We start from the raw sequence: 27027 nt of genomic DNA on the forward strand, positions 1-27027 counted from the left end.
TCCTTCCAAACTGACTGAATGATGCATTTAAGATCTGAGCAGTTCGCTCAGTGTAAATTAGGCTGAAATATTGAAAAGTATGCTTTCTATTAGTAAACCAGGTGAACAGGCAGAGTTTCAGGAAGATGAAGCCCATCATCACGCAGCTGAAGGACAGAGCTGTTCCTCCGCTCCGGTGATCCTAACTCTTAAGCCCAGGTCATTCCGCCGTTACACAATTTCTGAGAATGATAAAGATAGCGTTTATAGCACTCCACTAGGGAGTCAGTGCATGTTACAATGTTTTTCTTCTGGAAACAGAGATGGGTTTCTGAAAGCACATGATTGGGTTCTGGGTGGAGCCTTTACTCTTTACGGGCGAGCCGGGGAGAGGTGGTGAGCACCACAGCTCTGCAGCATGTAAATGGTTAATGGTTAATAGCCGGGGGAAGGGGCACCATAGAGTGATTTCCCATTCCCACCCTGCAACTTAGCATGGGATGTTGGGTATGTCAACATGTCTGACTTCAGCATCTTCATGTGTAAAGTGGATCACTGGGGGGCATGCGTGTCGTCACTGGTAGACCATTCCTAAGTGTCTGTGAATTATCAGTGAAGTCTCCCATTATTAGTCACAGTTTTGGTTAAAGGAGCAAAAAATGCCCCTGGGGTATTCACAGGTTTACTGTCTCATGATATGTCTCACAATGTGAAACCTCTGTGTCCCATTCCTTTCCCAGTAGCTACAGAATTCATTTATTATCATGCTAGAGAAATGCACATAAAGCTATAATGCATGCAGTTCCAGTACATCTTTCCCTGACCTCCTTATTCTGGCAAAAAGCATTGTGCAACAATTTAGAATTTTATGTATGTCATTCACAGTGTGAATAATGTCATGTATTTCTAAGTTCCAGGAGAACGTTCATTTCCAGCATAATTCACTTATAAATCTATGATTCCATGAACTCTGGGCATGATTCACTGAATTATGTCTCAATGTTCATAAATGATTGTAGAACTAGAAGAAATTATTTCTTGGAAAGAATTAGTATATTTTTTAATATGGGTGGACTTACTTAAAGCAGAATATCCATTTGAATAGAGTTTGGGCATCAACTAAAGATAAAAAAGGGAGAGAAAGAGCTTGATGATGATGAAGATGATGATGATTTTGGATATGTGACAAACAGAATAAACTGCTTAGATGGCACAAGTTTGTTTTTTCAGGTGCTATTTCTGTTATTATAGCATTTTCTACTGTAAATCTTTGATTCTTACATATCAGAGCCCTCTGGAGCCTGCTTGGGTCGAAACCTCTGCGTGACTTGTAGACTTACCCTGAAAGATAATGTCTGATTCTCTCAGTCCATGAGCATGGAATATCTTCCCACTTCTTTGTGTCTTTTTCAATCTCTTTGAAAAAGCATTATTATGCTTTTGCATTATTATGCTTTTTCATTATTATGCTTAAGCATTATTATGCATAAGCTTAATGCATAATAGTAGTTTTACATATGCTTTGTAGTTTTCGGTATGTAGGTCCTTCACATCCTTTGTTAAGTTTATTCCTAGGTAAATACATACTTTATTCTTTTTCTTGCCATTGCAAAAGAAATTGATTTTTTCCATTTCTTTTTCTGAAATTTCATTGTTAGTATATAGGAATGCAGTGGATTTTTGGACTTTGATTTTGTACCCTGCAACTTTACTGTATTTGTTTATTGTTTCTCATAGATGTATTTTTTTCCAGTGGAGTCTTTAGGATTTTCTATGTAAAGAATATGTCTCTGCAAAAAGTCACAATTTTACTTCTTCATTTCAAATTTGGGTGCCTTTTATTTCCTTTTCTTGCCTGATTGCTCTGGTTGGGACTTCCAGAACTATGTTGAATAAGAGCAGTGAGAATGGACATCCTTGTCTTGTTCCTGATCTTAAGAGGAAAAGCTTTCAGTTTTTCACCAGTCAGTACAAGTAGGGGAGGGTTTGTAATATATGGTCTTTATTATATTGAGCTGCTTTCCCTTTATACCCATTTTACTGAGTGCTTTAATCATAAATGGATGTTGTCTCTTAGCATATGCTTTTTCTGCATCCATTGTCATGCTTATTTGATTTTTATCCTTTATTTTATTAATGTACTGTATCACACTGATCAATTTATGCATGTTAAACCATTCTTGTGCCCTTGGAATGAATAGTTAAAATGTCCATATTACCCAAAGCAATATACAGATTTAATGCAATCCCCACCAAAATTCCACTGCTATTTTTTAAAGAAATAGAACACAAACATATCAGATTTGTGTGGAACCATAAAAGACCTCCAATAGCCAAAGCAATGTTTTGGGGGGAAAAATGAATTCAGAGGAATCACACTCCCTGACTTCAAATTACACTACAAAGTGACAATAATCAAAATAGCCCAAACAGAAAAACAAACACGAAGTTTCATAGAATAAAATTGAAAACCCAGAAATAAATCCACATGAATATGGACAAATAATCTTCAACAGGGAAGACAAAGACACACAATGGTGCTGGGAAAATTGGAAAGCCACGTGCAAAAGAATAAAACTAGACTAGTGTTTGTCCCTATTTCAAATAATTAACTCAAAATGAATGAAAGACCTAAATATAAGACTTGAACAATAAATTACATAGAAGAAAACAATAAATTATATAGAAGAAAACACAGGTACTAAACTTATAGGCCTTGTTCTTAGAGATTGTATGAATTTCACCCTGAAGGCCAGGGAAATAAAGGCAAAAATAAATGAATGGGAGAGTAAATAACTTGTTTATTTATCAAAGTAAAAAGCTTCTGCACAGTAAAAAAAAAAACACTCACAAAACAAAAAGGCAGCCAACCAAATGGGAGAAGATAGTTGCAAGCAACAGCTCTGACCAGGGGCTAATATCCAAAATATATAAAGACCTCATACAACTCAAACCAAACAGACATACAATCCAATTTGAAAATAGGTAGGGGATCTAAGCAGACACCTCTCTCAAGAAGACATTCAAATGGCCAACAGACATACGAAAAGATACTCAACTTCACTAGCTACTAAGGAAAAATCAAAACTATAATGAGATACCACCTCACACAGGTTAAAATGACTATTTTTAACAAGAGAAGTAATACCAAGTGTTGGAGAGTTTGTAGAGAAAAGAAATCCGCGTTCACTGCTGGTGGGAATGTAAACTGGTGCAGCCACTGTGGAAACCAGTATGGAAGCACCTCAAAAAAAAATAAGGATAGAATTACCATATGATGCAGCAACCCACTTTCTAGGTATCTACTGAACATTTGAAGACATTTATTCACGAAGATGTATGTACCCGCTTTGTTAATTGCAGCATTATTCACGGTGGCCAAGCCATGGAAATGACCAAAGTGTCCTTCGCTAGATGACTGGGTAGAGAAGACGTGGTGCACATACACACGGAACACATTTCTCAGCCGTAAAAAAGGGCGAAACACTGCCACTGCCATGTGTGACAACATGGATGGACCTTGAGAATATCATGCTAAGCAGAGTAAGTCAGACAAAAAAGTTAAGATCCATATGATTTCAGCTATATGTGGGATATAAAACTGAAAGCAACAAGTGAACAAACAAGAAAATGAACAGAAAGTCATAGACACCAGATAACAGTGTGACAGTTACCAAAGAGAAGGGGGTTTAGGTTTACCAAGGGTGAAGGGGGTCAAACATGTGATAGTGGTAGAGGATTTGGCTCTGGGTGTCAGGCACACAGTGTGCTATACAGATGGCGTATCACAGAATTGTACACTTGCAACCGATACACCGTATTTTTCAGACTATAAGATGCAACCCCCCAAATTTGGGAGGAATGATGGTTGTTAATGCTGCTGTTGAGTTCTGTTTACATTGGTGAAATATGTTATTTATGTTATTAAATATTTTACTACATTTTTGCTTCAAATTTTTCCCTATTTTCCTCTAAAACCTAGGTGCATTTTATGATCTGAAAAATACAGTAGTTTTATTAACCAGTGTCACCCCAATGAATTTAATTTTTAAAAGATAGTACATTTTAGATAAGCATTATCTGTTGAACAAAAAAAACATAGTGAAAATTTAGACTCTACTAGAAAGTAAAGCACTTATATTTTTCCATGTAGAAATACATGGAATTTTTTGGTCCAAGAAACCTGACTACGTCTGCCGCTACTGTCTCCATGGTGCATTTGCATAGAAGGAAACCTGGACATCCAGGATGATGGACAATGAGAAAGTTAAATCTATAATTCACAGCCAGGATTTCCCATTTTGCAATACTAATCTCATGGGGTTGTGGTGTGTATTCAACCAGATAATATACGTCTAGGGTCTAGTATTAAAAAAGTGTACCAAAAATGACAGCTCCCTCTGTCCTTTCTGACCGAGACAAACAGACACCGAAGGGCAGAGGGAGCTGGAAGATGTGTAACACCCTAGAACCATTCGATGGGTTCCAACCTTGGTGACATTTTCTTAATGTTCCAAGTAATCCATGTCCACACCGTGGCCCCACCTTCTTTGCAGACAGACCAGGGCCAAGCAAAGGGCAAAAGGGTAAAGATCAAAGCTCAAAAGGGAAGCAGCTGTTGAACGCGGAACAGATGACCTAACCTTCCTTCTGTTCTGAAACACTCTCTATGTTCCCTGATCTAATCTGGGAGCAGGAAAGGCCAGGAGGGAGGATGTGGGTATTGTGAAGGCAGAGCTCAAACTAAACAGGAAACGCATTGGGTTATTCAAGAACCAATCCAGTTAACTTTTCCAGGCCAGCCTGGCTTATGATCCTGGTTCCTCCTCCTCCACGGAACATTGCCTGACCTCCTAAGCCTCACTATCTGCAACTGTTAATAGGGGTTAATAATAACGTGTAATTCAGATACAGAAGGAACTTGAATATCATCCTCTCGGTCAATATTGTTTCGTTATCATGTTAATTAGACAAGCAAAATTGATTCCCAGCTTGGGCCCCTGTCGGTGTGGAGTTGGCATGTCCTCCCCATGTCTATGTGTGTTTTCTCCCAGGACTTTGGTTTTCTGCCACATCCCAGCGATATGCAAATGAGGTGAATCAGTGTGTCTACCTTGTACCCATCTGAGTGAGGCTGAGTGCCCCCTGGGGTAGGAGGTCATGTGCAGGACAGACCCTGCCTTGTGCCCTGAGCTGCCTAGATAGACTCAGGCCACCCATGACCTTGAACTGAAATAAGTGGGTTGGAAAATCATTATCTTACTTGTTTTTATTCATCTTTCTTAAATATATGTATAGCTCACATTAATTTCAGTATTTAATATTATAAGTGTTTTGGGTCTTTATTTAGAAGTTTGGTGATGGTTTTGTGAGCAGAAACAGGCTGTAGGAACATAACTCTTATTTATATCAATTAACCTGAGATCGAATTGGTTGTATTATATGTCATTTTGATTCAAGTCTAAGTTTCCAAGAACCTGTCAGCAAAGTCAAGTGAGGACTTAACTGTATGTGCAATAAACGGTTAATTGGATAATATTTAGCACATATTTAGAACTATTCTAAAAGGCATTTTTTCTTGCCTAGGTACCAATATGAATCTCAAGACAATCACCAGAAAATTTTTCAGGCATATCTGCCTGCACTTACAGAAGAATCCTAGAGATATCTTTGACTTGTGCAAAGGACAAGCTATCAATTGTCCCCTACAGATAAAATCTGTAGAATGTGGTAGAATGGGGACCCAGGTATCATTGTTGGATTCTCAACCAGGATTTTGACAAACCTGGGACAAGCAGCCTGAAAAATATTTCCAATCAACTTTGTGATTCATGATGTTGTATATAGACAAGAGCAATGTGGTTCACTGACTCTAGATACGAAACCTGACAGTTTTCTGTACGTTGGAAGACTACTTGAACTATATATCAAAGTAAATAGCACTTCTAAATATTGAATAATTTTTAAAAATCATGTGAAGAAATCTTTATATACTTTAAATTTTTGTCACCCTAAGGTAGAGTCTACCCAGCCCCCCTCAGGCAAGGTCCCATAGCTTCCCCAGACCAAGGCTGCACTATCTTCTATTATATGGTTGGATTTGCTTGGGTAGTGTTTTGTTTAGAATTTTTGGACTTATATTTATTAATGAAATGGGTTGGCAACTTTCCTTTCTGAATTTTTTTCCTGGTTTTGTTATTAATGTTATATTGGCTTTGTAGAATAAATTGGGAAGGCATTTTTTATCTATTTTCTGAAATAGTTTAAGATTTAAATGATCTATTCTTTGAAAATTTGGTAGAATTCACTATCATGCTCTGGTTTGGTCTTTTCTTCATGGGAAGAATGTTAATCAGTGTTTCCATTTCTTTACAAGTTATAGGACTAGCCAGGCTTCCCATTTCTGTGTAGGTCAGCTGTAGTAATTTTTTTCCATCTAGGAATTTGTGCATTTTATCTAAGTTTCAAATTTATTATCATAAATCTGTCAGTGTTATTTTATTATATTTTAAATCTCTTTTGTGTGTTATTTCCTCTTCTATTTAGAATATTCATTTTCGTTACCTCTTTATTTCATCAAACACTCCAGGGGTAGTCGAATTTTTAGACGATGTATCATACCTTTAGACATTTTCCTTATGACAGAGGTAGAATATTTTGTCAATTCAAATTCTATTATAATCATTACAGAGTGTATTTGTTCATTGAATCCCCACAACATCTGTAAGATTTTCCCAGCATTATAGCAAGTCATTACTCATTAGCCACAATAACCTAACCTGTGCTTTAACATCCCTTGAACCAATTGTATTGTTACAGCTGTGGTTATTAGATTTGTTAGATTAGACACTAGATTTGCAATATGAGAGATCAAATTCCAGGTCTGCTTTTTACTTGAGGTAAGATAGTTAAACTCTTTGAACCTCAATTTGCTGCCTTTTTTTTTATTATTACCTTTTCTAATGGGCCTGTTTGTTATAAAATGTGTTTATCTGCATGCTGATGCTCGCCATCACCCCTTCCTGACCTCTTTCAAAAACAAAACACACAACAAAAACATTCCCTCTATCAACTGTTCAGAGTCAAGTGAAGCTTCTGGAAGTTTAGAGGAAAACATGAGAGGCATTATTCTCCCGGCTCTGACAAATCCAAGAAGCTTGCTGAGGCTTCCTTCCCCTCTGTCGTCCTGAGCTATTTCTTGTCGTACTTCTTGGCACTCTCCCCAGAGTCGCAAATGAGACCAAGAGAAGTCTGGTTTTCAGGAGAAAATCCAGTTCATCTGGCGAGTCTAATAGGAATTCATTCTGTTGAGCAAGACGTGGTCGGATGCGCAGGGTGCACTTGGAGGGACCAGACTTTGATGGGAAAGTTGTCAGGCTGTTACCCTGGGCCATGGAAGTCACCAGGAAATCAATGCACAGATTCTCCCTGGACTTCAAGTTCATGCACAGTGCAGATGGGATGACAATAAGCATATAATGAAGCTGTGTACATGGAAGTGTTTTCAACTGTAAAGCACTTTCAAAATAGCAGGTTTTTATAACATTGCTGAGTGTGATGGTCCCTGATGTTTCAAAGCCCTGCTCCTCATCTTCCTCACCCTCAGATGCCTCTATGATTGCTTCGGGTTTGCAGCAGGTCCGGGCTAGGGTGTGGAAAACAAGAATCTCAGACCTGGGCTGATCCGCCGGGGGTAGTGATACTTTGTTTACTTCATATGGTTTCCTTTGGAAAAGCTTTATGACTCTGGGCTTCTGCCACTGAAAAGTAACTGCAAATTTACTGCGCCCCACGCCTGATTTGCAGGATGTTATTACCAAGCTACACCTGGAATAATATTACAGCGGTACCTGTAAGGAGGAAGTGAGTGCAACACTTCCTGCCTTTTGACGTAAAATCTTACACACATTCTTATGTCTAGGAGAGAGGACGTGAACATTCAGACATCCTTTCTGCCCGCTATTCACTTCCTGTCTTTAGAAGTTGGGTTATAGCTGGTAAAGTCGTTACTGTATTTCCCCAAGGAAGAGAAATTATGGTTATTTGTGCTGAGGAGGAGCCTGCTGGCAAATTATTGAGGGACAGAGTCAGTAAACATCATTAATCCATGTCCTCCTGGCACTTTCTATAATCACTGGTGCATGTTAGACTGCTTTTATTATTTGTGTGTGTGCACATTTGATTCCCTTCTATGGCAGTCCCCAGGTTGTTGGTTGGTACACTCTTTCTCCCTGGCAGATCAGAAAACCCTCAGAAGCAGGAAATTGAATGTCCACCTGATCATTCACCCTGCGATGTCTGGTTCCCCAAAGTACACAGAGCTGGGCTTCATCTGTGTACAGTGAGTGAATCAATGTGGGGACACTGTCAAGCACTTGTGACGCTGGTAGAGTTAGAAAAGAGATTGCTGTCCTTGTGATACATTTTTCTCATGTAGACTTCATAGCAACAATGACAGTGACAACAAACAGTGACAGTGAAATCTGGGTTCCAGCTATAGGCCAGGCGCTGTTCCAAGGGGCTTTGTATTATTTTTAAAGGTGATTTAATCCTCCTAGCAATCCTACGAGATAGGTTCTGTTACGGTTGCCTGAGGAAACTGAGATACAGAGAGGTTCCACACCCCACTCAAAGAAACCCAGCTTGTGGGTACAGGAGTTGTTGTTTATATTTTAAATTATTTGACTTATTTTTTAATTATAGTTGACGTACATTATGATATTAGTTTCCAATGTACGACAGTGTAAGTGGGCGATTGGGCATTTGAAGTCATACCCTCTGACTCTGGAGCTCATTTATCAAAAATGCTTTGTATTGTCTCTCTAAGGAAGGCATTGTGTTTCTCCTCTTCTGGATGAGCATTCTGAGACTCGGCGACCTCCATTGTCACCTAACAGCCTGCTCCATTGTCACCTAACAGGTAGCTAGTAAACGTAACTTAAAAATGCACCACATGTTTTCACGCAGTACACAGGCATGGCCCGCGCTCCCTGTATGGGAGTCTGGGTTTGCCATCGTAGTCAGCCATGTTCCAGGAGAATCACAGAATACAACCACGTGAAGGGCACGGAAATGCAAACCGCTCTTCCACGGGCGGAAGAGTCCCTTCCGCAGCATGACCGGGAGGTAGCTCCTCCCCTTGCCGCTTGACCGTCGCTAGCAATAGGGAGACCCCCGGCCTCACAGCACCTTCTCATACTGAACCCAAGTATTACCCAATAATTTGTCCTTACTGACCATGGCTCTTCCACTCTTCAGAGACACACAAAGTGAGGTTGGCCCAGCCCTCTGGTATGTAGGCTCCGGAATCTCTTTTCTAGGTTAACTCATAATAATGGCACTGACCCCTAAAACATGTGCTAATGCCGAGTTCCTTACACAATTTTTTACTTGTATTAATTCCTTTAATCCTCACAACAATTCTAAGAGATAGGTGAAAGAAATGCCATGTGGGGAAACCAAGTAATTTGCTCAAGGACCCAGAGAGGGGGGATAGAAGGGTGGGAATGGGACCCCAACAGTTAGACTCTAGGCTTTATGCATTTCATTCCTGTGCTCTAATGTCTTTCACCTAATTTATGTTTTGTTGTTGTTGTTTTTTTAATTTATTGAACCTTTCAACAACCTGGTCACCCTCCTTACCCTCATGTAAACATTGCCTAACACATTAGGGCTTCAGGTATGGGCTGATCAAGGTGGTAAAGAGGGACACTGTCTTCTCTGTTTCTGAACACCAAACTTCCACCAGTGCAGCCTATTACATTATAACATTCTATTACTTTATTGTGGCAGCTACAGCCATGGAAATCCCTATGATGTTTTCTCACACAAACTGCTTATAAGAATGCTTTCCATATAACGTATGTCTAAAATTACATGCATGTTAGTGATTCTATTTTGAATACACAATGAGAGACTTTCCTCTCACCCTTTTATACAAGGTGGGGCAAAAGTAGGTGTACAGTTGTTTGTATGGAAAATGATACAATAATTAAGAAATAATAATGAAGAATAAATTCTGTGTTTCACATATTCGCAACAGTATAAACCCACTTTTGCCCCATGCTGTATTTTACCTTCTTAATTTGGGCCTGTGTGAAACTCTTAAAATCTTAATTTTGCCATCTCTGGCGTTGCTGGTTTCTCCCAGCCCCTGTCTCAGTAAAAGCAACACCTTCGATGCCTGTCAGACACTGGGCTCATCCGTCACCACCTTTGGGCTGAGAGGATGTGGACCAGCCGCCCAATAACATCCGACCTTTTAACTGGGATTGTCTGCTTCTTTGTGGAAAGCCTAATGTTTACATTTTATCAGTTTAGAAGCTGCTCAAGGTGCTTTGTGCATTTCTTCAGAGTGGAGCTACAATCAGTGAATACAAATTATAGGGGTAAAATTTGGATTCAATATTAGAAAAGAGGTATAAGAAAAACATTTCAGACACACAGTCTTTTTAAAAGCATGATTTAAAAAATTTTTGTGGTTAGACAGACAAGATTCTGGCATGAGCATTTGGACATGTGTAGAGGCAGCCGCCAGAACATAAGGAAAAGCCATTAGGGCTGGAGGCCTTGGAACTGACTGACGCTTCGGATCCCAGCTCCGCCGATGGCCACTATGTAACCTTGGGCAAGTCACTTCATCTCTTCATGCCACTGTCCCCTTGCTTGACAGGGAGGCATGAAAATATTCCTACTTTACAGAATTGCTTTTAAATGAGCTAGTATACTTCAGTCACTTAGAGTAGGGCCCACAATGTTGTAAGTAGTCAATATTTGCTACTTATTATCATTGTTCTAAGGCTGGAGTTGATAAATGACAGCCCGCAGGTCTAACCAGCCCTTGACCGATAAAGTGTTACTGGGATGCAGCCACACTGCCTGTGGCCTCTTTCATGCTACAGTGGCAGGATGGAGTGGTAGTGACAGAGACCCTGAGGCCTGCAAAGCCCCCCAGATTTTTCATCTCGCTCTTTCCAGAAAAAGCTTGGCAATCCCATTGGATAGGATAGAGGAGGTGAACCGCTGACTTCTCATCTGCTCCTTCTCTGCCCTGAAACCTCTGGCCTCTGCTCTTTCAGTCACGAGACTCCTCTTTCTAAAGAACAAACATGCGAAGAATGATATCTCGGAGATCCTATTAACCTTGTTATTCCACTTGCTCAACAAGTCCATGTTTTGTAGTCAGACAATTGTGTTAATTGGTGGCTATAGATGTGAATATCCATTGTTTTTCTAAAACTAATGATCACTCCCCGTGTGCTGGACTCCGTGCAAAGCCCTGTGCATGTGTTAGCTCATTAAATTCTCATAGCAAGTCTCTGAGGCAGGCACTATGACCTACCCTGTTTTACTGATGGGGGTATGGAGACAGGGAGAGGTTAAGGGAATTTCACCTCATGGTTAACTAACTGCCACAGTCAGCAAAGTCAGGATTTGATGTGGTTCAGGACTCTAGAGTTTTAGCTTCTGTTATGCAGCCCCTCAGCTTTGAGGACCTCTCAATTCCACCAGAGACAGCTATGTGCAAACAGGTAACCGCATGTGATGCGTACATGTTGAAATGTGTGTAAGATGATCAGCACGGCGCCTGCTGTGGCATAAGCTGGCATCACAACATGCGTGCCCTGATGCTGTTGCTGGCGGTGGGGGAGGCCGCAAAGTGTGGGTGGGGCCGAAGGGAGGCGTGCCTGGAAGGCTTCAAGAAGGAGGTCTTACCTGAGCTGAGACTCACAGGATGTAGAGAGCAGTTTTCCAGAAAGATTTCCATGCAGAGGAGACTGCGTGTGCAAAGAACAGAGGCAGGAAAGAACACGGCGTGTTCAGAGAATTGAACTGTTTCTCTATGGCTGGGAAGGGAGCTACAGCGACTAAGGGGAGTCAGCTGAGAGGAAGACAGGAGGTGGGCAGCGGCCGGACTGCGAAGTCCTCTAGCGTGCGTCTCTTTTGGGACAGTGCCCTGTAGTTGTCTGTTTGTTCAATACTCCCTCCCCCAGTACACACACGTTTCCTGAACTGGCAGCACCTTGGGCCAGGCACCCAGTCTCTGTCAGGGACGACCTAATGCTCAGGGCCCTACCCAGAGTAAGAACTCATTAAACATTTGTTGAATTAAGGTAACCAAACCAACCAGCCCACCTGTGGGTGCGTGTAAGACTCGTAAGATACTTTCTTTGAGTCCAGCCGGCATCTCTGGGGACAACGGTTTTACTTAGTTGAAGAATCAAGGGAGGTTACAGTGAATGGCAGCACTGTCTGAAATTAGGTAATTTTGAGGGAGCTCTTTTCTTGGAGGCCAAAAGCTACTCCACAATTCGTACCCGGTTTGTTTAACTCCTGACTCCACATATGAAAACTCAGCACCCTCGCCCACGATGTCCTGGTGGCCTCGTGAGAACCCTTTGCTCCTTTGAATGTCTTTTAAAATCCTACCATGAAGGACCCACCTGGTGGCATAGAAGAGGACCGAGTAGTGGTAAGGGAACAAAAACAATGACTCTTACAGACAACTCTGCCAAAGCCAAGGACAAGTAACTTGAGCACACGGATCTTATCTATGAGCAGGCTCATGTTCATGTCTGTCAGGTGTTTGTAGGGTTTGGGGGAAAGTCAGAAGATGCACCTGCCTAAGGCCTAAGAAGACGGTACACAGGTTGACAGGTGTATTTGTTGGCGATGACACAGCCGGGAAGACAAGAAAAGAAACACTCCTTTTTTAAAAAACATCGTCAGAAGAGGCAGCTTCCCAAAACATCATGGACTGTTTGAAGAACGGGGACCTTGGTTCCCTCCCTTGATGGGAGGAAAATGAGCTCTGGGAAGTGAAGCGACTTGCCCAGGGCTGGAGAGCTCGTTAGTGGCAGGCTGGAACTGTGATGCGTGTCCCCAGCTCTCGGGGCCAATTCTCTCCACCTCCCCTCTCAGCTTCCCGAAGGATGAGCAATAGCTTCTGAGAAGCCGATATTACCACTTTCATCATTTCTTGGTCTTTTTGGAAATATTGATGATCTCCCTCTGCATCTTTCCTTTCTAAGATGACCTAGAAAATGCCACTAAGGGAAAGTCTAAGATTGCATTTTGTCAGCAAATCCCACTGTCACCGAGCTGTCCCCAACTTGAATGTTTCACCAAAGGTCCAAACACACAGCGGTTTTTTGTTGTTTTTTTTTTTTGCCTCCAGCTTTTCCCTAAATCACAGTAGGAAATATACATTTTGTGTTCACATCCTGTCCAGTAATGAAATATTTCCTTTCTTCCCTGTAATCTGGAAATCCCAGTATTTGTTGTTTTCTGTTGTTATTTTTAGGAATAAACCTGGCATGGATCAGAGGGACTCGCTGGCCCCTCAGAAACCAGGCTGGTAGGAGCGCTGATTGGATTTGCCCGAGCATTTCCTCATTGGTAGCCTGCCTGGGCTCTCCTTCCAGATGTCACCTGGCTGCCCCAAGAAAGATTTCACTGTTGTACCTCGGGGTGTTTGCAAACCGGGGCTTTACCGAATGCTTTTGTGAAACCTTCGTCACTGCCTGTCCTGTTCAGATGAAAACCTGGCAAAGTGACTGTGGGTTATTCATCTGAAGACTACTCCTGACTGCCCTCCTCCCCTCTCTTTTATAACTGGAGACTGGAATTTTAATTGCTCAACCACAGTTTTTAATTCACGATGCCCAGAAAGGAGATGGGTTATTCATTAGTTCTGATTATGAGGGGCCTTGAACCTGGGCCTGGCTGCTTCTTGATCAGTTTCAGCCAGTCTTTGCCCAAAGTGACTGCCTGGGTGCCCACGGAGGTGTAATTATACAGACATTGGCTGTTCCGTTCTGCCAGGTTAAGCCCTCTATTACGAATCCATCTCAGTGTCTTAAAAGGAATTTATCAAAATGCCATCATTTAATAGTTCAGGCTTACAAAATCACACTCTCCTATGTTACAGGCAATAGCTTTTTAATTGAATGTTTTCTCACAGTACATAAAAACCTTGGCTTAAATACACACACACACACACATCCAATTAACGTTTTTAATCTTGAGAAAGAGTGTTGCCTCGTGGTTAAAAGCAGGATGGTGGAGCCAGGTTGCCTGGGTTTGACTCCTGTGTCTGCACTTTCTGGCCCTGGAACTTGGTGTGTGTTGTAGCCCCTGTGTTACTGCAGCGTCTTTGGTAAAATGAGGATGATTTTGCAACATCTGTATCACAGGGTGGTTCCAAGGTTCAAGCGAGTTAACAAAGTTCATGGAACTTAGTCATTGTGCTTTTGACTGATCGCTCCCACATACTTACTTGCATGTATATGTTATAAAATCCAGTGTGTTAAGCTGATGGAATTAGGGATGTCTCCCTATGGCAAAAGCTGAGAGTTGTCCCCTAATACGTGTGCTCTTCTTCTTTTTCTTCTCAGTAATAATTTCCCTTCCCTACCAGATTTAAAACAGTTTGGAAGACAGGCCTGTTGAGGCTTGCCCATTTTGAGACTTTCTTAAACCAAGTTCAAGATTTAATTCAAGACCTCACATCATTGGAGTCCAGAGGTTAGAATAAATTCCTTTTCCATCCAGAAGTAGCCATGTAACTACGCTCTGGCCAGTGGATTGGAAGCAGATATAATGGATCAACTTCTGAAAAGCAGCCTAAAAAGAAGAAGGATGGTATATATTTCCTGTCTTCCTTCTTTCTACTGGTGGGAATTTGGTTGTGATGGCTGGAACTCAGGCAGCCCTCTTGAGTCATGAGATGGCAGGCTAGGGTTGCAAAGCAGGAAGGGGGCAGAAATCCAAAGCTCTGACAACTTCAGAGAGCAGAGTCCCTAGCAGCCCTTTTCTTTTACTGTTTTCTTTTGGTAAAAGAAAAAAAATCTCTATGTTATTTAATACACTACACTGTGGAGCACCTACTGCAGTCAAATCTCGTCCTAGGTAACACCTTACCCTCCCTGACTTCAATCACACACTCAATATTTGGATATCTTATTTGGTTATTTTATCAATCTGTAAGGTCACTTTAAAAAAATAATCTCTAAAAGAGTTCCCCAAGCTTTCATTTGTTTCTTGACACATAGTAAATACCATATTTTTAGGACTATAAGATGCACCAGACCATCAGATGCACCTTGGTTTTAGGGGAGCAATATAGGAAAAAAATATTTTTAAAGCAAAAATGTAGTAAAATATTTAATAATCTGTGACCCTTCTCCACTACCGCCCCCCCCCACACACACACAGCAAGCCAGGTAAGCTACATTCGGACTATAAGGCACACCCCTATTTCCTCCCAAACTTGGAGGGGTATCTTATAGTCCAAAAAATACAGTAGGCTTGCCGCTTTGTTGTCTGAGTGGGACTGCTGCTGCTGTCAGTGTTTTCATGAGTTTCTGTTCACAGGACCTTGTTTCCTTGTGGGCAACACTTTCTTAGATTTTATGCTGCTCATTGCCCTTGAAAATGACTCACAGGGGCTCTTTGAAGCCTGGGATGAAAATGCCTTTCTCCACAAAGTGTTTGCACTTGATTCTTCCAGGCCTGTTGAGGCTTGTCCATTTTGAGACCTTCTTAAACCAAGTTCAAGATTTAATGCAAGACCTCACATCATCTACACACTTGCCTTCCTCCTTCTCCAGCCTTGAACTTCCTTTAATCTGAGACTGTGTCTTGTCATGTCTCATGGACAGTACAGTCCTCAGCCCATGAAAACTGATGAATTTTGGCTGCAGGAATAAATCTTTAAATTATCATGCTTACCTTCTTAACTTATTCTCTGTCTGTATTTTTAGTTGGTTAGTTAAAAGGATTACTCTCTATTAAATACCATTTCTCATTTCCAATGGGGTGGGTGTCCCTTCTTGCTGTGTCTTCTCTAGCAAGAAGGAATCTTCAAACAATTCCAGCTGATACTTCAATTTATATATTAATAAGTATAATTCTACAATATACAAAGCTAAACAGTATTCTAGCTTCTACTAAACCAACTTCAGAGATGAAAACTTTAGTATCTTCAGAAGAGATCTATTTATTTCAGCCTTGGACCGCTTAAATCTGTCCCCCTAAGTTTTCTACAGTTGTTCTTAGGTGTGTCTGTGGTTCTCTTTAAATGTACTGCACAGCAATAAACAATATTCCTAAAATACTGTGGCCAAGAATAACCTCTCTTCTTCTATAACTACATCCTGTGCTAATAAGTTCTCCATAACCCTCCGTGGTTACGGAGTTGTTTTCTCCTAATGGCACTGATGTTCAGTTAAGACTCTGAAATCCTATTTTCAAATATGTGTTGGTACTAAATGGCACCACCTGTGTCTTGAATTAACATGACGGTTTTGATATCTAAGATTGGTTCTCCCGGAATAGATCCCTACTGCATGCCTGTGGGTGTGTTTGGTCTGCTTATTAAATTGCCATGAACCTAATCTGTTGCTAGTGCCCCTGGATCCATTTTTCTCATGAGTTCTTCCAAGGTACTTTATTCCTGTCTAAACCTTAGCTCATTCTGCTTTGTGCCATAGTTTATATACTCGGCTTATATCACTATGTCCCAGGTGGGGTTCCCTACAAGCAGTGCCTGTGTCTAGGGGCTGAGAGGCTTCTGGAAGGCCAGGAAGAGTTCTCCAGAGCGGAAAGCAGCTATGAGTGGTTCTCAGCCCACACACAGTGGTTTGGATACAGGTGCCTCACTGGTAAAAGGGATCTGAAGGGACATCAAACAGCAACAATGACAGTCACCCAGGATTTTGTAACTCTTAAGTAAGGGAGCTGCGTGTTTGTCATCTGTCATCTTAGAAACCTGGTTCTGTGTCTGGTACAGCAAAGACACCAGTTTGTGGAACTGAATTACCTAAGATCTAGAAGAAGTACCTCTAGCTTGCACCCATTCCAATCCACTGCCATTTGTCATAACAGATACCTGTAAGGGACTTAGCCAGGTCCTCCCCAGGCAGCAGAGAACCAGACTGTGAGAGACACAGGAAGTTTGTATCACATGCTCCAAGAATCTTGTTGTCCTGTCCACTTAGATGGTGTCTAAGGACCACGTGCTTAAACTCGGAATAGGTCTTGAGTGACTTCTGAAGACCAAGAAAAGGTCAAAAAGCAAAATGTCAGCCTGTTTAACTCTTAAACTATTTTTTTCTTCTCTGCAGGTTATAAAGTAATATATGCATATGACTAAATATGAAAATGGTATAAAAGGGCAATAAATGAATAGGAACGGCCTATTTTTTTCAGCATCCTGACTTTTGCTTCCAGTCCTCAGAGCTTACTACCATTAACAGTTTGCTGTGTTTCTATCCAGAAATAGTTGTAGACATAAAAGCATTTACAGTTATGGTTTTATACACAAAAAGATTACAGTATATGTTCTGCTTTCTACTTTTTAAAATCTAACAATAGATCTTACAGATCTTTCTACATCAACACACCTATATCTTGTTTTGTAAATGACTATATAAATATCTTCCAATTTATTTAATCTGTCTTTTGTGGACATTTAAGTTGTCCCTAGTTTTCAGCTCTTACTATATTTTTGCCATTAAAAATATGTGTTCTTCTGTGCACACCTGTGCATTTCTTTGCATATATGTTCTTAGCACTATGGATAGAAAACCCTGTTGCTTTCTCAACAGAACATTGATGACATGGGTAGTGCCTGTGGCGACCAGTTTCTCTTTGTCTGTACTGAATAATTAATTACATGTCTTTCAGCCTGTTAGCTTCTTGTTCTCTGCCCATGTGTTTTTGAGCCTCTTTCCCAGAATGCAACTTACAGTCAGAAAAGATAGAAGCTGTCCTAGTTGAATAAGGCGCATGTAATTCTCAAGTTCAGGTCATCATAGCAGCAATTTCTAAAAACTGGGTTGGTACATAATTTAAATATACCAACAGGGCAACTATTATGAGAGGAACGGAATTTTTTTAATCTTGTTCAGTGTTAAGAGCTTGTCTACTGCAAACTTCAAAAACGCAACCAGGTTTTCCAGGAATTCGGCCCTGATGTACTTAAAGGCGATTCTTGTCTTTTTTTGGTTTTGCTTGCAGTGAAGTACATGCGAGAAGCCACACCCTACGTGAAGAAAGGCTCCCCGGTGTCCGAGATCGGGTGGGAGACGCCGCCGCCTGAATCCCCTCGGTTAGGGGGCGGCTCCTCGGAGGCTCTGTCATCCTCGTCGTCATCGTCCCAGTCCTTCGCCTTCCACAGAGATCGGAAGAGCATCCCCCTCAAGATGTGCTACGTCACTCGGAGCGTGGCCCTGGCCGACCCCGAGAGCAGGTAAAGGGGACCCAAGCTCTCGGAGGCTCCGCGGCTCTCCGGCCTCTGAGCTGTCAAGGGGGCTCTTGCCGGGGCTGTGCCCGTGTTCTGGGAACGTGCAGGGGTCCCCGTAGAACACCCTGAGGCATGTGCGTGCTCAAGCCAGGCTCCCTGCCTCTCGTGGTCCATCCTTCTCCCTCCTCTCTTCTGTCCTCACGGGGAACCTGTATGTACACTGAGTTCTGGTTCTGGAAAGAGAACTGGAGTCGGAATCCCCAGTGTCTTCTCTGGGTCTCTGCCACGGTCAGCTGATGTGGCTTTGGGCAAGTTTCTCAAACTGCTAGGTCTCCCCTTTGTCACCTGTAAAATGGAAATAATCGAGACATACACCTCGATTGTGAGGATTAGAGGAGAAAATGTACGTGAAGAGCTTAGCACAGGAAAACCTCCCGTGAATGGAAGCTATAATATCATTCATTATCAGTGGTAGGCAGCAATACGCAAAATCAGCCTTTCTGGGCCTCCCCTGTGTATTTGGAGAATCAGACGAAGAGTAAAGCTGTTTTTTCACTGTGAACCTCTGTTCAAGCTCTTGAGAGAAAGAAGTGGCTCTGGCCCAAACGTGGGTGCTCTTCCCAAAGTCTGTACGTGACTTCTCAGGCCACGGGACAGATCGGTCACCCAGTCCATGGAAATTATAAGGAGTGCAGCCAAGACAAGCCAATATTTACCTCATCGGGACAGAAAACATACATCTGGGAGGAAAATAAGAGACAAGATAGAGAAGAGAGAGGGGAAATGAGCCAGCAAGTGGGGAATCCTGGTGACCTTTGCATCCACATTCAAATGCTAAAAATAGGACCAACCACTGGCCCTTATTTCTAACACGTGCAGGACAGCGGCCCCCCACCCCAGTGGGAGCTGTTTGACTAGGTGCAGAGTGCATGGGGAAAAGCCAGAGGGAATGGGGGCAGGGTGAAAAATGCCTCCTTGGCTCACTGCTCAATGCTCTTTTTGTTTCCTCCCTAATAAGCTCTGTCTAAGGGAGTTGCTAGCCTTTCTGACTCCAGCGAGCTGCAGGATCCGCCCTGCGGCCCCCCAACCCCTCCTCTGTCAGTTACATCTACCCACAGATCAGAGGTCTGCAGTTGTAAGAGAGCCATCAGCAAAAGATGCATCTGAGCGGGTGACTGGAAGGAGGCAGAATCCTTAGATAATCCACGCCCATCTGTTCTCTGCTTTGCGTCCCCTCAATTTCTGCCGCTTTCCTGGGCGTACAGTTGATGTCCTGGTTACTCTGAGGCTCCTCTTCCCTGGGATCTTAACAACCTATCAGACCTGTCCTTCCCCCAAGAGTCTGAGGTCTAAGGTTTCGGATCTGACGAATTTATAATTTATCAAGTGTCTGTCTTGTGCTGGGCATTATGCTAAGTACTTCGGATCTGAGACTGAAAAGTGTCAGCCTACAGGTGTACTCAGCCCACACCTATGTTTTTCTGACGGTCTACCCAGTGTTTTAAGGAAATTTGATCTAGTAGTCATATTGAATAGTTGGGAATGTTACATCGAGAAGCCAGGTTTCTGCTTTTCTAGAAAAATTGGAAGGTCTGGTGATATTCAGCCCACCTTGGTGCAAGGAGGGCTCTAATCTATAGGCATCAGGTAAAGTCTTCCTCTTTGACAAGGAGATGAACTCCTTTCTTCACTCCAGTTGCCTTACACTCAGGCTATCTGCCTGGTCTTGCACATTTCCTACCTAGTCCTTGAATTTGTAATCTTGCTTAGTCCTCTTAACAGCCCTCTGACTTGCTGTCATTATCCCCATTTTATCGATTAAAAACTGAGGCTCGGTGCTTCTGTAAGTCTCCAGACATCATGTAGCTGATCTATAGTATAGCTGGGCTTCAGACCCATGCCTCTGTTTACCACTCCCAGAAAAATGCGGAGACTGGGAAACTTGGTGTACAGTAGAAGTGATTAATGCACTGGGGAGAAAGTGCAAGTAAGTGACTTCTAGGATTCCTTCCAGCTCTGGACTGGCATCTTGTAACATTTCTCCCAAGGTATTGAATTACATTTTAGAGCATATTGTGGGAGCCATCTTAGTTCAAATATTGACAGTTTTCTGGGCAGACCAGTGGAGGGAACATGGTTTTAAACTTGGAGATCAGGGCTCGTCAGGTTCATCTGTGATGAGTGTGTGTAGGCCTTCCACGTGGCAAGGGAGAGCCTGTCCTGCTGGGGTGTGAGAGCCATCAGGGCAGGTCTGGAATGACAGCCCCGCTGAGCCAGAGGGTCCAGGCAGACCCGACACTTCTAATAATAAAACTAACCTTTTCCAATGTAGACATCTATCATAGCAGCAGGATGCAAAGTTTAACTATCTTACAGTTTTGCCAGTGATACCGAATGAAGTGGAAAAATAAATATTAGGGACTTGGATGAATCTTGACCCCAGCTGAAGAGGAGAAGAAAGGACAAAGAAAACAAAAATTTTATGGAGCTCCAGTTACAGGCGTGGCAGAGTGTAATGCAGCGGGTCAGAAATGTGGACTCTGTGCTGAAAATGATGTGGACTCTGTGCTGAAAACGAGACACATGGAAGCATCCAAGGCGAATGCCAAGAAGCAGCAGCAACAGAGAGCATCAGTTGAGGTCTCGGTGTGTGACAGGGTGAAGTGCAGATCGAAAAGCCCAAACCCAGACAGAGAAGGACTGACCTACACTAAAGGCCGGCATTCACGAGGATGCACACCCAATGCCCCAGCAGGGGCTTTAGAAGAACCCGCAGGGGATGGGAGAAGACATAGAAACACCCTGACATTAGCTAATCTAACACAACGCTCTCAGTCCACGGCCAGGGCGAGGGGGCAACAGGTAAAGGAAGATATAAAAGGTCCAAACAACAGAATGAAGAGGGGAGATCTGGATACATCACCAACTCTGTACCCTGGTAATGAAGAACAACACACTTTCTTTTCAATTCGCAAAATTAACCATAGGTTAGGTCCCCCCAAATGCCGAAAGTTCCATAAGATAGAAATAATACAAACAACATCCTCTGATGATGGTGGAATAAAATTAGAAAATCCATTTAAAAAAAACAAACAAACCAAAGCACAGAAAGGTTTTCTTCATGGTTTCCTAAAGGCTCTCTATGAAATAACTCTTGGGTCAAAGGGGGAAATAGAAACTGAAATCGTAGCATTTCTAAAAATAATAATAGTCATGAAAATAAAGCACATATTAAATATAAAAGAGAAAGGAGGGCGCAGGAGCGTGTGGCCTCTGCAGTCAGCGTGATCCATGATGGACTCTTAGTTGCACCACTTGTGCGTGAATTTAAGCCAGTATCTTGTGTGTGTAAACAACAACCCAGGGAGGCGGTAGTCTAATCTCTGTTTTATGGGCCGTGAAACTTAGTTCAGACATGAGAGTAGAAGCAGACTGTAGACCTGGCATTCAAACCCAGGCCTGGCTGACACCATGCCCAATTTCTTAATCCTGACACCCCACTGCCTCTGCCTTGAGCACCTGGCAGAACGGCTCACCTGAACTGTAAGCCCCATGGCCAGGACCTCTGGTCCCCTGGCTGCTGAAGCCTGAGAACCCAGGCCTAACGCCACACTATTAGCCGAGGGCTAATCCCCTTGGCTGGAGACACACAGAGACTTACAGTTTGCATTAAAATCTCTCATGTTCAGCTTCTCGAATAGACACAGGCCCAGAACAGCAGGCAGGATCGCTGCTCTTTCTGTGAAAAAGGTCACCCAGCAGGTACCGAGTCCACAAGGAGATGTCACTACTAGTAGCTGTCAACGATTACAATATTCTTTAACATACTGCCTCTAAACTAGCTCGTTCATGTTCAGCTCTTTGTCTCCACAGCCACTGCCCCGGTCCAGGCCACATTCTCCATCCTCCAGGCCTTAGACATCCTTCCTGCCAGGGGCTTGGCTTCTAGTTTGCTCCTTCCCCCGCCCCTACCAACCACCCCACACCCAGCCAGCCAAGGGAGTGTGAATCCCTCCAAACTTAGCCACTTGGTCAAAATGGTGCTGTCACCTGTAGAAACTCCTCAGCATTGCGTAAAACCCCGTAAGGTTTTGGATCTCCTGTAAGTCCCCCGCAACCCTTAAAACAGTTTGTGCATGCCCTTCTCCTGCCTCCCAACAACTTCCTCGTCACCCTCAAAGCGTCAGCACTGGCGAAACACGATCCCCTTACACTGTGGGGGTAAGTCCGGCCAGGACAGCACCCTCAGTGACATGGGTGTTTTTCCAAATACCCAGTTCTTAAAGTCATAAGACCCTCGAGTTCTGAGGCACCCCATGTTTTCATTTTAATATCAAGCTTCTAGAACATTTTTTGATTCAAAGCAGGCATTTCAAATTATACACTATGTTAACAAATAATGTGTCATACCAATCTTTTCATTTTTAGTATTTTTGCCTTTTTGGCTACTTCTCTTGATTTTTTTATTTTTAAGATTTTACTTATTGATTTTTAGAGAGGGGGAAGGGAGGAAAAGAGGGAGCGAAACATCAACATGTACTTGCCTCTTGTGAGCCCCCAATTGGGGACATGGCCCACAACTCAGGCATGTGCCCGGACTGGGAATCGAACCAGTGACCCTTTGGTTCACAGGACAGCACTCAATCCACTGGGCCCCACCAGCCAAGACTCAGCTACTTCTCTTTAAAAAATCTTCTACTGAATGGCCTCAGGAGTAAGAAGATAAATAAAAGCACAGTTCTATCCTGTCAAGCTGAGCAGACTTGAAAATACCAAGACAATCTATTAACCAAACCTGCCACTAGGTTGAAAGCTGATGGACCTAAATGGGTGGTATATGGAGCTGCTGTCACACACCACTGTCATACACCTTCACCATTAAATCATGGAGCTATGCACACAACCTGTAAAAAAAAACGATGCACATCTCTATTCATGGTGTGCAGGTGAAAAATTCACAGAAGGCACACTTGTGGTTTAAAATGGTCAAGCTCCACTCATCACACTGTGACTCAGAGGGGTGCCATCTGAACAGCCAGATGGGACACACGGACATACTCCCACCAAGTGCCCTCGGTGACATCATGCCACCGGACACCCAAGCTTCAGCCACAGGGATCAGAACCTTGATCCATGGCATAGTGACATCAGGTTTATCGCCAAGAGGTGGACTCACATTAACTAAACAGGCCAGAATTCATTTGTAACGAGCGATGCAATCGTCAAGCAAATGGAAATGCCCATGGAGGGGGGTCTGCACGCCCTCCCGTTACGGGCAGTCTGCATGGGAAGACACACAAAAACATAAGCAGGACAACGGAACACCAAGGAACATGAGCAATGTCAGCCTTCATGGCCACCTAAGCAATGTGAGAAATTAAGTTGTCTCCAAGGTTATCAATACAACTGATGCTCGTAGACCTTCGGTACACTTGAGACAAGAAGCTGGAAGCTGTCCCTTCCCAGATCAGGAGAGTCTTGCTAAGGTGGCCACTGCTTCCTGTGTCTCCCACCTCCTTGGCGCTGCACATAAACAGGCCGGGTGCCCCCACAGGGCTCTCCCCTGTTTCCTGCTGGGCACACGGTCTTACTCCTGATGGGAATCCAAACAGTAGGCTTAGTTTTCACTTACCAAATAAAATGATTTTCCAGTCCCAGCTCCCTGAAGTTTCTCCCATATCACCTTGTCTAGGGTTTTAGATGATCCCAAATATATTAGTTACACATTCAGAGACAGAGAGTCTTTTTGATGACCACCCCCAGTGAGCATGTCACTAGGTTAGCCTTGTTTCCACCTTTTCCCAGTGTTTGGAGACACAGTATTGCCTCCCTTCCCTTACATCGAGTTCTCAACTCTGCTCTTTAAACTTGGACCACTTTTGGAAAATTCCCTCCCTTAGTGCATCCAGAATGAAGATTCCTGAGGGGCTTATATCCATCATCTTGGCACAGTCAGCCCTTGCGAAAAGTGCTTCTGTTCAGGGGCTCACAATATTACGTACTTTGCTGGCTCTGTTGTCTTCATTCTCGGCTGCACACATCTTGGTGACCTTGTGACTGAAACAATTGCCAGCCAATTGTGATTGACATTTATGTTTCAGAAACAAAGGACAAATGTAAAATCAACATATAATGGTGTAGTAGTAAGTGAACGCAGTTTAAATGTCTAAAACAGAGGCCCAAATTAACTACATGCTCCTATCACTGAGTAAAACTCTAGAAAATACGGCTTTCAATTCTGTCAATTTCAATTCTGTCACTTGTTACCTTTAACTTTTAGGTAAATTATCGAATCTCTCTGATTCCTCACTTACGAAATGTGCTTAATAATACTAACCACGTGTAATCATTGTGATGATTAGATGACTTAGTGAAGACAATCTCCCATTCCCCGCCACATAACCATGGCATAAATACAGCTTTCAGTAAAAAGTAGCCTCGCATCTAAGTGCAAGGGCGGGGGGGGGGGATGTTTTTTATTTCCCAGCAGAGAGAAGTGCCCAGGTCATCTCCCCAAGCTGTCAGGCAGGGATTGTTTTGTAAGACGTCGTCTTTGACATTTCTGGCACTCTGCAGGAACTTCGGCTCCAGTTTTCCCAACTGGGGGGATTGCAAAGCCTTGGCTATCACCTCTGTGTCAAACTTCAACCCCTCAGCCCACCCGCCATTACTCAACCCACGACCTGCCATGACCCTGCCCCCAGGCCACTGGGGCCACTTTCCCAGGATGCCTTGTGATCAGCTTGAATGCTTGCCATGCTGGTTTTCATTGCCTTTGCACCCTTTCTGAAAACCTGGCAGTTTCCCTTGCTGTCCTACAAGTTCAGTAAGTAGCACATTAAACCAAAGCAAGCGAACTTTGCTTCTTATATACCATCTAGCACATCCTGGGGTTCGCAGAAAAGGGTTTCCGAGTCTGTGTAGAACCCCATTTGGCTGGCACCAGAAGCCTCATCATGTGGCTATGGAATTGCCTGTCACTGACTGTGTACGCTGTGAACAAAAGTCAGTGCTTCTATTTCACCAACTATAATTTTAAAAAATAACTTGATGTTTTACCACCATGTTTAAAACTAAAAACAAACAGGCAAGCAACAATAACAAAAAAAAAAAAAACCAGGAGTGTTGTATTTTAGACAATCTAGCACTTTTGTTTGAAAGTGTGGCTTTCTCTCCACCAGCCATCAGGAGACCACTTTGGTCCTGGTTATTCATCTGTATCTGCCAGCTGTCTGTCCTCCTGTCTGCCTGCCTGTCTCTCTCTACCTACCCACCTATCCTTGCTTCTTACTCAGACAACCCTGGTGAGACGTTTTGTTTCTATAAAAAGAGTGTTCATAAAAAGAGCAATGACTTCCATGTTTGGTTCAGTGGTGTTTGTGTTCTCCATTTGAGAAATAGAGGAAGTAAAATATGTATAGTGGCCTTTCAACAATTTGTTTAAGGGTGTCCGGGAAGGGGGAGTTCAAGGGCTGAAACAGGCATAGAACCAAATCAAAAAAACAAAATCCTAGAGAGCTGTGTTATGTTTAAGTGCACATAGACAAAGTAAGGGGTATGTCTTGTAGCATTCATAACAGACCTAAGAACATAAATAACATACCGTTCTTTACAGTCATTTTTAAATAAAAGTTTAAATGTTATCAAGAAATGAAGGTGGATAGTTTAAAAATCAAAAGTTATAAAAGATTTATATTTAAAAAGCAATGGCTTTTTATCATTTATTGTACAGCTCATCTGTAAACCAATTCACCGACTCATGTTAGATAGAGGTCTGGAAAATTTTCTCCTAATTATCGGATAATGCCCTCCCCTGTTTTCTTCTCTCTCTCTCTCTGTCTCTCTGCATCCCCTGTTGGAAGGATATTGGCAGACCTCCTGGATTGATTTTCTAAGTCCATTTCTTCCTCTATTACTTTCGTCACATTTTTAAACTTTTTTTGACCTTTCCTATGAATGTATTCTGTTTAAATTTCACCAATTATATGTAGCGCTTTTTGTTCTGTTTCTTTTTAGCAGAATTGTGTTCTTGTTTTCCGGTTACCCTGTTTTCTGTGAATTGTTGGAGACTATTAGTTTTTTAAAGGTTTCTGTGTTTGTGCTCTTTGTTTCTCTAGTTAATACATCTCTGTTTGTCTGTCTGGGTCTTCATCTTCCTTGCTGGAGGTTTCAGTGATCTTGTGCTAACTGCCCATTTATTACTCCGAGAGACTAAGAAGCCTGTGTATGGGGAGGGAGGCTGATGAGTTGGTGAAATTTCTCCTGTAGTTACAGCTTGGCGAGTGAGCCTTACTAGGAGACCCCTTCGGCAAATGGTGGTGTTTGGAAGTTTTCTCTCTGTTCACTGACTTCCCTAAAGCAGAAGCATCCAGTCTTCCTCCTTAAGAGTGGGAAGAGGGAGAGGGTGAGAGAACACTCATCTGCCAGCTTTCCGAGAGAGCCCCACGCTACTCGGCTTGCAGACCTCACAGGAGACCTTCGTTTTCAGCCCCGCATCACCCCCTAGGTCTCTGTCTGCAGGTTCCCAGCCGCTGCAGCCTGTGCAGAGCCAAGGGCCTCACTTCTCAGCAACTGTCCCGGCTGTGACTTCCCTGGCTGTCTCTGCACTCTGCACTCTGTCACCTGGCGCCGCCTGATTCCACTGCTGTTTGTCCTTGCCCCTCTTACTCTCTTGAGCATTTATGTTACTGGTTTTTTACTGGGATCTTTTAAGGGAGAGGAAGTGAACATGAATGGCCAAGCCAATATTATTTTTCCCCATAAGGAGCCTTGCATAATTTGCATCTCTGTATACAACAGAG

The 27027-nt window shown here is 42.8% G+C and overlaps 1 protein-coding gene across 1 annotated transcript in view; it reads left to right on the forward strand.

Annotated features, from left to right (window-relative positions):
• Positions 1-27027, forward strand: part of SNTB1 (syntrophin beta 1) — a 198108-nt gene that overhangs the window by 79253 nt on the left and 91828 nt on the right. Inside the window, exon 2 of the mRNA XM_053661116.1 lies at positions 18001-18232. Within this exon, the coding sequence (XP_053517091.1) occupies positions 18001-18232 (232 nt within the window). The remainder of the gene's footprint in view (positions 1-18000; positions 18233-27027) is intronic.

The sequence above is a fragment of the Artibeus jamaicensis genome, unplaced genomic scaffold (genome assembly GCF_021234435.1).
Source record: "Artibeus jamaicensis isolate MK-2021 breed Jamaican fruit bat unplaced genomic scaffold, CSHL_Jam_final scaffold_916, whole genome shotgun sequence".
NCBI lineage: Eukaryota > Metazoa > Chordata > Mammalia > Chiroptera > Phyllostomidae > Artibeus > Artibeus jamaicensis.